This window comes from Megalopta genalis, chromosome 2, assembly GCF_051020955.1.
Source record: "Megalopta genalis isolate 19385.01 chromosome 2, iyMegGena1_principal, whole genome shotgun sequence".
NCBI classification, from domain to species: Eukaryota; Metazoa; Arthropoda; class Insecta; order Hymenoptera; family Halictidae; genus Megalopta; species Megalopta genalis.
In genome coordinates, this window is record NC_135014.1 from 14,977,537 (window position 1) to 14,989,825 (window position 12,289).

At 45.2% G+C, this 12,289-nt stretch overlaps 1 protein-coding gene across 2 annotated transcripts in view; it reads right to left on the reverse strand.

The window, feature by feature from the left end:
• The window catches only part of LOC117219237 (kin of IRRE-like protein 1), a 690,910-nt gene extending 686,182 nt beyond the window's left edge, over positions 1-4,728 (reverse strand). The window contains exons 1-2 of one of the 2 annotated variants that reach the window (XM_033468215.2): positions 3,085-4,728; positions 2,517-2,994 (exon numbers count right to left, since the gene is read on the reverse strand). In XM_033468215.2, the coding sequence (XP_033324106.2) occupies positions 2,517-2,607 (91 nt within the window). In that variant the 5' untranslated portion in view covers positions 2,608-2,994; positions 3,085-4,728. Of the gene's footprint in view, positions 1-2,516 lie in introns of both variants that reach the window. The other variant, XM_033468214.2, reaches the window with a different exon arrangement.
• Between the last annotated feature and the right edge of the window lie 7,561 nt (positions 4,729-12,289).

Consider the following 12,289-nt stretch of genomic DNA (forward strand, 5'->3'; position numbering starts at 1 on the left):
TGCGGATATTTAAATGAAACGTTACACTGTCGTGAACTGAAAATTTTTGGTATATTCGCTGAATTTAGAAATTCGGGACACCTAAATAAAGTTTCTAAAATATTATATAGAATTTTTAAAATACATGAAAGCTGTAAATAAGTGCACAAAACCCCCCAATCCATTAACCATACTTTGTTCATCGTTTTGCGCCGAATAAATTCTACACGAAAAAGCTTGCGGAATTAGGTCTTCCGTGCCATATTCCATTTCCTCGAAAACCGAGATTGAAAATGACCGTGGAGGCAGCCGTGCCTGATTATGGCTGACCCTGTCCACTTCTGGCGAACGCTTAGACGGCCATGTCCGGGAACGTTCAAAGCCGATTTCCACGAGAACTCAGCCTCGTATGAAAAACAGCGTTTCGTGTTACTCGGATTATTTTTCACCGTATAGTCGCGACTCGGCTCCCGGTTCCACCATGAATACACCGAGCCACCCTTGTGTTTGAACGCACGCGGCTCCGATTCGCCGATTTATTACGTACGTACACCCCGCCGAAAAACTGCGGCGGCCGCCTGGGGCGAATCTGCGTCCTAGATACCGGCGAGTGTGGTAAATAAAACCGGGGAAATAGTAGCGCGAAAATACGGGATCCTCCGCGATTTTTCCCAGATTTTTGCAGCCCGGGTATTCGACGACGAGGAATTACGGTCTGATCGTTTCTCGAAAATTCTGGCTACCCGCCACCGGAGTCTCCGATCGGATCATTTTTCTCGAACACGTTCCGACGTCGGCCTTTTCTGAACTCGACTTATTTCTGTACAGAATATCTTGACTCGTTAACCATTAACTACCACCGCCGGTCCATCAGACCGTTACTATATTATTCGTTCTTCTGTAGTGATAATATAATTGTAAGAAAAATTGTAAAATTGTTATGGAAGAAACGCTTTAATACACTTGGGTCCATTCATTATTCATGTGTAAAGTAAGGACAATTGATTTTAATTTTTTAATCGATCCTATTGCGTCAATAATACATTAGCCGTCTGTGGGATCGTTAATAGTGGTTGCGCAAGTTTTAAACCTTTGCACCCGAAGCTATCTTTTACTTCTAAATCCAAAATAGTTTCTCCGATCTACAGTTTATTTTATGCAGTCCATTTTATGCATATACAATTGAGTCTTGCAACTTTCACGGCAGTTACAGTTTTAGCAATTTTTTGAATATAGATAAATTTCATAATTTAAAAATGATTTTAAAACGCGATATAACAATATTCAGTGGTGCCTCAGAGTCACCCCTCGAGTGCAAAGGGTTAATAGGCGCAGTGGGTAAGGGCGAAGCGCCGGAAATCAGTCCTAAAAATTCCCATGAAAGCAAGACAATTTTAACACTAGATTTACGGAACACTAAACGCGGCTGTTTAATATTAACATTTATATTAACAGTTATAATAACACGTATAACGCGTAACACGTATATTGTATAAATGACTCGTAAATAATTGATCTGAATAATTGTAAATGAAAAACATAGTGAGCCAATTTTTTAACAGGTTCCGTAAACCTAGTGTTAATAATAATACCGAATTTAGAAGAATCAAATTGATCTTAATTGATGGTATTTTAGTCCTTCCGTATTTCAACAATCTAAGTGAAATTGAGTTTCTGCGAATATATTAGAATAGATATGAATTTTGTAAAATACTCGAAATACGATGGCACACAATGTATTAATATTCCGTTATCCCGATATAGCAAAATTCTATAACAAAATCGCATTATCGTCCTATCTTCGCCAAGCACTATTTATAACTAATTGCAACACGACGTGTAAAATAGTCTCCTATCATCTCGATAATTTTAACATTGGACCTGCCTAAGAATAACAAGAGCGTATCGATCGCGTTATAATTGCTGCTACATCGTATCGCGAATCGTCACCGTTGAAACGACACCTGTCTTAAATCGACAAGAAAATTGCCGCCTCCCGCACGATCTATTTTTCCGAAATAAAATCCATTTGCTAATTAATCGAACACGTATCGCAGAAGCTGCCGTGTCCGAGCGTGGCCGGCCATTTTCCCCTACGATTAAACACGCGTCCCCGTTCAACTTTAATCCCTCGCCCTGCGATAACTGGTGTCGAACTCGTTACGAAGATTCCGCGAATAATCCCGCGGTCTCTCGCGAGAATGAATAATAAAGCCAGCTATACGTTCCGCGTGACATTATTAACAATAAGAAAAAAAAAGTTCCAATCAGCGGGTCCTAGGAAGAAGTCGCAGGGGCAAGGGGTTAAACTCCGCCCGAAAGAAGTAATTCCGCGCTTTATTTTTGCCCGACGAATCACGGTGTGCCCCTGTTACAGGGGAGCTCCCGTTGCGGCGCGATGTTGACAAACTTTTTGATCCCGCCGTGTAACTTTAGCAGCCCGCACACGCCTCCAGAAAAACGTCCCCGTTATATCCCGTCGTTGTTGTACTCGGCGAAACTGGAACCTAGCAAAGAGGATCAACAAGGAGACTCACCAGACTTTTCGTCGACGGCGGTCGCGATCCCGGCGACGTAGGAAACAGCCTTGGTTAGTCCGACGAACACCACCACCAGTACACTCCACATGTTCACTAGTTATTCCACGTCAGTTTCGCCGACGAATATCCGCACTTCGCGAGGCCGAGACCGAGCGAGCGAGCTGAATCAGATCGGATACTCTCGAGGTACCGCGGACACCGAGCGAGCTGGGATCAGGTAGCTAGCTCGAGGATGGGATTGCTGCGAGTGAGGTTCGCGCGGCGCAGGGATGGTTGGCGATCTTTCGCGCTGTAGGCTCGCTCTCGGGGCAGCTCCTGGCTGTGTCGGCGATCATCGCAGGCCTATCTCGGCATGGCTGGCACGCCGCGCTCGTTTCAGGAACGGCAGGAACGTTCATGAGATCTCGTCCCTCTAGGCGACGCGTACTAGGTGAGCCCGAGGCCGAGAGAGACCGGAGCCGAGGGAGACTGCAGCCTAAAGAGAGAGAGAGAGAGTGCAGCCTAGAGAGCCTGGAGCCAGGAGAGCCGAGCGCTCGACGCTCCGGCACACGATTCGAAGCGTTACCGCACGCTCCGGGGTGCTGCTCCTTCGCTCCCCTGCCCCTCGGGACTCGGCCTCCTGTTTTTCCGTCGACGGTTAAACACTAATTAAAGCCACAACGGGACCGCATCCAGAGCGCCGAGCCGCGCCGCGACGCTTCGCGCCGGTACGCGACGCGGATACGATAGGATATATCCCGAGCCCGCACCGCTCCGCTCCGCTCTGCTTGCTTCCTTTTTTCCGCCTGCCTTTCATCCACTCCACGCTCCGTTATTAAAGCGTCGGACACGCGTAGTAGCCTCCGGCCCGCTAGAAAACCTGGCGCACTCTCGATCTAACCGCGCGCCGCTGCTGCAGCCAATAACCTGCAACGACGAACATGATACCCGCAATCACCGGTGACCATGGTATGTCCACCGAGGCCGCAGAATTTACCGCACCAACGGCCACCGTCTCGTTCAGAAAATAACCCCCGGTCCGCGCGCCCTACCGCCCCCGCGGTACACCAGGATGCCGTTGGCCGACTGGTTTCACGTTCGCCTGCCGACGACGCGGAACGAACGAGCACAGGGACCTGCTTCCTGCTTTCTGCTTTCTGCTTCCTTCTTCCCGCACTCTCCTCTCGCCGTTCGATCCTCCGCGATCGAACCGCGATTTTCCTCGCCTCCTGCGAACTCTACTCCTGTATCTCTCTCTCTCTCTCTCTCTCTCTCTCGATTTCTCTCCCTTTTGCTGCCTGTGGATTAGCCGAGGGGTTAGTTAAGGAAAACGACGACGACGCTGTAGCCGCGACGGTGTGGTCAACGATCCCCGGGATTGATTCTCGCGAGGCATTCTCGGCTCCGCGGAGCGTAACGCGAGCGACGCTCTTTTTGGCTCCTGAGTGTCGTCGGGGCGAGGGGGTGAGAGGACGAGGGCGCGGGGAGGGTGTCCCGATTAATCGGGGCGGCCGACCTCGGCCCGGCTAAAAAAAACGAGTCTCGCTGCGGAGATCTTCGATCACGCCGGGTCACCACAGATTTCCGGTTCGTCTGGACGGGGTCCAAGCAACGGGACACGCGCGCGGGCTCTGCAATCACGTTCGCTCTCGCCAATGGCCGCGAACACCGCGAAATCGATCCGGACGAAAATTGAGCGTGCACCGCGAGCGACACCGTCACTGGATCACTCAACCGGGCTCGAATATCCGAAAGCGCGGGACACCGAAAGCACTCGCCTTCTGTACCGCGCCGAGACTTGCCGCGCTTTTCCACCGATCCGCGGCGCGACCGCGCGCCGGACACCTCGCGGTCTGTGTCCGTGAGCGCGAGCACCCGCTCTTTCCCTGTGCACCTTCGGTACGGATAATCCGGAAACGCACTGGTTCCAGAGAAGCTCCGGTTTCCGCTGGCCGAGAGCGTCACGTGCGCGACGCGCGGCCACCGATTCGGTTCTCTCCTCGTCGACGGCGAAATACCAGCGGACCGAAACGAACGAGCTGCCGGAGCAACGAGGCACGAAGCACGAGAGACAGTGTCTGTTATTCCCGGTTTCCTTCGCGAGCGAGCCGCGCTCGGACTCGCAGGGGGTTGACGGATATGCGCGTGACGGGCAACCCTGACGGCCCACGACCCTGTCGACGCCACGCAAGCACACGTGGTCCTCGACCGACGGCGGACGGCACACTGACGGAGAAGACGAGCCAACGGCGCGGCGACGGACGCGCAGCCTGCAAAGCCTCCCGAGGAGGCGGTGGTATCGGAGGAAAAGCCCAGAGGGTGGGGAACGAGAGGGGAGCGGACCGGCCGAACACCGTGCACCGTGCACCCTCTGCGCCCGCTGCACCCTCTACGCGCCCGCTGCACCCGCTCCGCGCCCTCTGTGTGCAACCTGCACGCCCTGCACCGTTACGCGCATCCTGCGCTCACCGGCACCGGCACGGGACCAAGTCGGAAGATGTTTGCCCTACGCCGAGCTCCGCGGGATACCCGTTCGAATAACACTCGTCGTTTGGTAAACACCGGCGAAACCGATACGTAATCGAACGCACATGCGTTCTGCACCCCCGCGCACGATGATACCACCCCGCCACTCCGGCCGGCAAGTAGCAAATCTAATTAGATCTCGCCGAGAGCCGGGCTCCATTCAACGTTTAAACGGATTATGGTATTCTTTCGAAGCTAGGATAACGCTGTGCCACGATTGCCGGATGAAACGAACACGTGGTAGGTTGAGTCGAACTTTTGCGGTTGCCGGATTCGCGTTGTTACCTTGCTCTTTTCTTTTGGTGTTAATGTCTATGGCGAAATTCCTCTTGGAATTCGTGGGCTGATAACGATGGTTAGTGCATCGTCGATGCATTCGTTTGCGCGAATTTCTTCGGAGATTTCGGAACGTGGGATCTCTTTTTACGGGAAATTGTTGGAACACGTTTGGATATCATTTTCTCGTTGACCGATTCGCGTATGCTTAACGCCAGGTTTACGGAGCACTGAAAGTAGCTATTTCACGTTGCTTCGTAGAAATATCACGCGTATACTTGTTCAGATTTTTAACTATTTTTGTCGTGATTGTACGTACAATGAAACAAATTTATTGAACGTATTCCCTTCAGATTGTGTCTTCATAATTTCGATAATCGTGAAGTAGACAATTTGGAACGTGTCAAACTGACATATCAAGGTTATTTTCATGTCGATAAAATTCAAGTTCACGTCAAAATTCGTATCATAATAACCTGGTGTTAGAGAAATTTTCACATAGCCTTTGACAGTAAAAGTGTGACTATGTTTGGGGCACAAAACTCACTTTCATATGTTTAAAATGTGCTAAGTCGTGTAAAATTAAAACATCGTAAGTCACAAAAGCTATTTTGGATTTAGAATTAAAGTGGTATCGAGTGCAAAGGGTTGATGATGATTAGGACTGGATGAAGTAGTACAAAATTGGATACACGAGACAGCACTGGTCTGGCTAAGAAATGTTCGGAAGAGGCGACAAAGTGGAAGAGACGAATAAATAGATCGAATTCTATAGTGTACGCAGGATGAACGAAATAACTTGATCACTTCGAATAGTTTACGGATTCTTGATAATATAAAAAATATCAAAGGAAGATATTGTTTGATCTAAAGGGAAAAATGTTACGATTAGGCTGCATCATCTGTAAGAAGCAGAAGTCAAATAAAAGTTTCGTTCTTCCCCTAACGATCTTAATGAGTTTTGAATAACGTGTCGCTATCTGTAAACGTTAATCTTGTTATTGTTGTATATTTCTACTCGTTTTACTCATGACTGAATAGAATCCGCTGTCTAGTTATGATAATAAAAAGAAATTGCTCAAGACCATATTTTTTTCACTATTTTCATAACAAAATATATCTGAGAAATTCGATGCATCCAAGTTTTAAACGGTTTCCACAGGTATCGTAATATTTTATCCAAGTTCTATTTAAATGCATCTCTTGACACAGTTTAATGCTTCGACCAGAATTCAATCAGGCAAACCGATTATGATGATTGTAATAGCCTGAACAGAATATTTCAGAATATAAACAGGTTTCGCAAATCACTAAACTTTCTCACTTTCCCTCTCACTTTTGGAATTAATGTTATGCGACCTGCACGCGCGCGAGCCTCCTACGACGGTTCTGTGTGATATTTTTTCACCTGTATTTTCATTATACTACAGGGTAAAACCCGTTCATAAATAAATAAATAATTTTGCACGAAAGCACTTTTACAATCTTAAAATCATTGTGTGACAGAGAGTCCGAAATCCATGAAAACAACAAGCTAATGTCTCTACGTAATGTTAAACTACGTACTTATTCTACTTAATAAATAACATTACATTAGTTATTAAGAAACATTACGTTACTTATTAAGTAACATTGCGTACTTATTCCACTTAAATTAGCATTACATTATTTATTAAGTAACACTGCGTACTAATTCCACCTAAATTAACATTACATTATTTATTAAGTAACATTGCGTACTCATTCCACTTAAATTAACATTACATTATTTATTAAGTAACATTGTGTACTTATTCCACTTAAATTAACATTACATTACTTATTAAGCAACATTTCGTACTTATTCCACTTAAATTAATATTACATTATTTATTAATTAACATTGCATAGAAATACCAAACTTGTTGTTTCCACAGATTTCGGAATCCTTACTACGCAATGATGTTAAGATTGTAAAACTGCTTCCGCGGCCGATCATTTATTTATTTATTTACGCATGAGTTTAACCCCTTGGTATAATGGAAGATACAGATGAAAATACAAATAATGGAAAATACAGAAACGTAACTTACTAAAACCGGATAGAGCTGTCCGACTTAATACGATCGTACTATATGTATAAAGCCCCGAAATTTGATTTCCATCTCTCCGGTCGAGATTCGATTCTACGGGATAAATCGGAGCGACGACGAAAATAACGCAAAGCGAACGGTGTACACGCGCGTGTATCTCCGGCAGGATCCCAGCTAGTTTGTACTGTTCGTTTGTACAGCTCTGTCGCCGGTTTCCTTTCCGGGCGAAATATTTTCCCGATTCGCGTTACACCGGGACTCCTCTGCGCAAATATTCCGGAAGACATTTCGCGCGGGGGTGACGGGGGGGGCACGCGGATGCGATTGAATTCGGTGTACCGCGTATAAAATTCGAAGACCCGATGCTTCGAAAGGAGAGCCGTGGTTGCAATATTAATCGGGCGAATTTTCCCGGCGAAACGAGGGCGTGGGAGGGACGAGCAAAATGGAAAGTCGAGTAGCCCGGTGGTAGAACGAAGAACGCGGGACGAACGAACGAAGGACGGCGAGCGAAGAACGGAAACGTTCGCTCGAATCGAACAGGGTTCTCTCGATAGTCGCGTTTAGGTCGTCCGCGGACAAGTGCTTGCTTTCTGTACGGCGTCGAAGACGGTTTATGGCGGTCCGAGGAGCCGGAAGAACGGGACGGGGGCCGAAGGGCTGCGGGACAACCATGGAGTAGATCGAAATAGGGTGAGAGACCTCGGGGGCGAAACAGCCGGCCGTGGAACCAGATGCTCCCTGATTCTTGTGTCACGGATCATGGTCATCTTAAAAGCCCCTGAAAGACGGCAGAGTTCGCAAAGCTATCTCCGGGAGCGAGATGGCCGGGTGATGGCTCGCCCGATGCTGCGAGCACGCGTGTCCCCGATTACGTCGACGCGTTGTAAAAAAAACGCGAAAGCATTCCTCCCCTCTTGGTCCGGTTAATCGCGTTACTTGTTATCAGCGGCGTGTTTCCTCGATAAAGGAGCCGACCGCGACCCCACGACGAATTAATAACCGAATTCCAAAGCTCTCGTACGAGAACGTGCTACTGCCCTCGATCCCCCATTCGATATATCCGTTTCATTCAGACACGGTCTGTGCTGCATCGTCGGAATTAAATCTGCAGCTTGACGTTGCAATACCTTCGGCTACCAAATGCGATAAACGGCCGCGATCGATCCGTTACTTTATCGATCCGGATCTTCCCTGTTATCCGACCGCGGCCACAATTTTGCCGTTTTGAACCTAACCGGACCTGCCCAGCTATCTGTCCGCTACTATTTCCTAGCTTTCGATAGCCATCGATGCCAAGTACCTTTCTATTCCACTTTTAATACGTTTTATCGATTTCCCGACTACGTTTCTCGGCGCAGATAATTCTAATCGCGTTTGCTTCCGCGCATCAGACATTTTCGGACACGGCACTCCTGTTAGACGTTTCCCGAGGCGCGTACGTGCAACGGGAAAGGTTGAACTGTTGGCGAACGAATTGTTAACATGGGTGAATCGATGCTGAAATTATTACCGTTTCGTCTTTGCAACGCAAATTTATCGTTGATCAAATTTTAGCAATCTAGTCGCTGCGTCACTCGGGGCAGTGATCGAAAGAACTCCATACTCAACGACGAAGAGAATATAATTTGATTGTGTATACTTCACGTGATATATTTAGTTATGTATATATTAACACTATGCCGTCCGGTGGTACCACTTTGGTGGCATTTTCAAAAACTGAAATAACATTTGAACTATATTTCTTGGGTGTTAAAAGGCAACAAACTAACTATAGCATTGTGCTCATTTAACTAAGAATTAGGTACGAAAATTCTTGGACGACTTATCTTAATTTTAGGAATTCGTATTATCGCCATCTCCGAAATTTTTTTTTAAATCTCAAATTTCCAAGCTATTATGCCGGCGTTAAACAAAAGAATCGTATCTAAGAAATATTAAATAATACGTTGGTATGTTTAATTACATTGGTACGTAACTTTAGGCTGTATTTCTGTATTGGCTTTCTCTATCGTACCGACAATGAGTCCTGTTTCTTACCATTCGTCACCTTACCTGTCTATCCGACACAGTTATCGCTCTCTATTTTTTCTATTTTTTCATTTTTCTATTTTGCCAGTTTCCCATTTTTTCTAGTTTCTCTATTTTTCAATTCTTTACCTTTCGCCCCATCGAAACGTAGAAACGAAATAATTAAAAATATAAAATGAGGAGAACATGCTTGGTAGTTAAAATCCTGGTACACAAAAGGTTAAAGAATTCGACGCTCGCGAGCAAATGGATAGACGGGAAGACGAAAGTAGCGGCTGTGAAAACCCGAGCACGGTTCGTTTGACCGTTTAACGCGCATTTCCGTGGGTCTGATAGAAAAATCGCGTTTAATTGGGGGTTGCAGGGAGCACGAACTCATTGCAGCGTCGCGCGAAAATCACGAGCCGGGGTCGGTTCGTGCCGGCTCCGGTTCGCAGAACTCTGCTATTAACGAGGGCGTTAAGCAGCATTCTGGAGAGTGGGAGCAGCACGAACGACAGGGGACGTTTCAAGCTATTCTTCGTGGCTCGCGTCGGCTATGAAACTCGAAGCACACGTGGGAAACCGGGCGCGGGCTCGCCAATCGCGGTGCACACGGTTTTAAACCTGAATGTTCCGGTTCGCTGGGATCGGCGCTCGCTATTAAAGCGGTGCCAGTTTCCTTCACGCGACGTCGTTTACCCGATCTTTGTAAAAAGCTCGCACGAACGCGGCAATTACCGAAAATGACCGACTCTAGCTTTCGCCGAGGACTCGCGACCGCGTTACGACCGAAAATGATCGTCCAGAGTTCCCGCTATGAACATCGACGTCGAACGTTTACTAATTCAATGTTATTTCATCGATCGGGCCGCGGAAAGTTCCGAGATTGAATTTTTCTCGGACGTACTCAGTCGCGTGATCTTTATTTCGCTGGCTCGACTAGCTGACGTCGAACCTTTCTCTACCCCCATATTAATTTTATCGAGTTTCCTCGAATCGCTCGCGTATATCGCACTCTTTAGTTTAACGTTCTATCAAATCGTGGATACAGCACTGGAGGCAGTGTCCTAATTACTGATTCACGCGACCCGGCCCATGTTGCGATTTTCTGCATTTTTGAGCACACAAAGCTCGTTGTAATTGCTTCGAAAAGTTTAAAGAACGACGGGACCTCCGATGGAAAAGCAAATGTTTCTACCACGCCAGTTCTTCTGGATTGATCTACGGAAATCGTCTCTCATTGCCAACTTTTATGCACTGGCTCTTTTAAAATGTAGAAAGAGATATTTAATCAAATGTAATCAAAGTTGGGCGAAATTTTATTCGGATGACGGATAAGAAATAAGGGTCAAAATTTTATTCGACATTATCGAGTGAATCGAATAAAAATTCATTTGAATGAGAATTTATTCGTATTGTGGATTTTTTTTTTTTTGAGAAAAATTATATAATATAGAGCTCCTTTCATAGCTTATCGATTAATTTCTTCCATATTACGTTTTGCAATTAATGTTACTTCAAATGTTGCCTCAGAAATAGTTCAATACTTTTAGGTAGACTGATCATTGAACCATAATTAAATAATCTTTCTCCGGGTACAAAAAAAAGATCATCAGGATTCATATTTACAGCTCATTTATGTATTTCCTAAAATATCACGTTAAAAAACCGGCTACAATTATTAGCATTATTAACCGAACAATTTTGCAATTTCTTTCCGAATAATTTTACAATCCCTAATCGAGTAATTTATACGAATGAATGGATAAAATAATTTGGCGAATAATGAATAATTGATATTCGAATGAAATATTCGACTGAAATGAATTCATCCGAATAATTATCTTAGATATGTATACGAAACAATTAGAATAATGCTCAATTCTGAATCTAATACAGCACTCGATGCTTTCAATTTATTTAAAAAAATGCATATTCCCGGGATGTTCCGCACTCCATCGATCAGTGAATAATGAAACTGATTTACGTAGAAGCTACTATTTCATTAAGGTATGTAACAACTCATAATTCATGCAGTTTGCTTTTAAAATTCTTTCAAAAATTTATGCGATTTCCGACTTACGTTGAAGTTAACGATAAAAAATTCAGAATCGCGATTCTTCGCTTCTCGGAAAAATCTGTTCTTCGCCCTTTGTACCGTCTCGGATTTCCACGCGTCGACATGTTTTCGCGATCGACCACGCGTGGCAGTAGCTACCAATCGCGCCAGTTTTTCTACCTTACCGGCGGATCTATAGCTTGATCTTGATCTGACCTCTTCGTAGGAGTCGCGTCTTCCTCCAAATATTTTTCAAATAAAAACTAAATACAAAAATTGTTACTTTGTTCTCCTGAGTTCGCTTTTTATTCAAACTTTTCTAGCGACAATCTTGTGAGCAAAGCCATTTAAAGTACTATTTTCGACGTTACAGACTCTATTTTCAGTCACCATGGTTATCGAGCTTCTCGTTAGTGTCCAAAACGAACGACGAATCGTTCCTGTGTCGCATCCCAAGCCTTCGTAGTATAGTACGTGGTACACACTGTAGTCGAATTAAATAAAAACTTTAATAAAAACACCGCTATGTTTTCTTTCCACTGCGTTCATTTGCATTTGAAAGAGACCAAACAAACACAGACGATGGACTTAAACTGCGAACTCTAAGATTGATTCTTACTGTGATTCTTCATAGTGACGTAAATCGTATTTTCCTGATTCAGTGAAACGAGATATGTTATCATTAGACTGCGGATCTTCATGCAAAACAAAAATTATTTTAGTTAACTATAAGAAACATAAATTAGCTGAAAATGTCTTTCTTCCTTTAACGATTATAATAAGAGTTGAAAATAATGTAATAAATATCCTCAAATTCTACTAATGACCTTACAATTCGTATATGA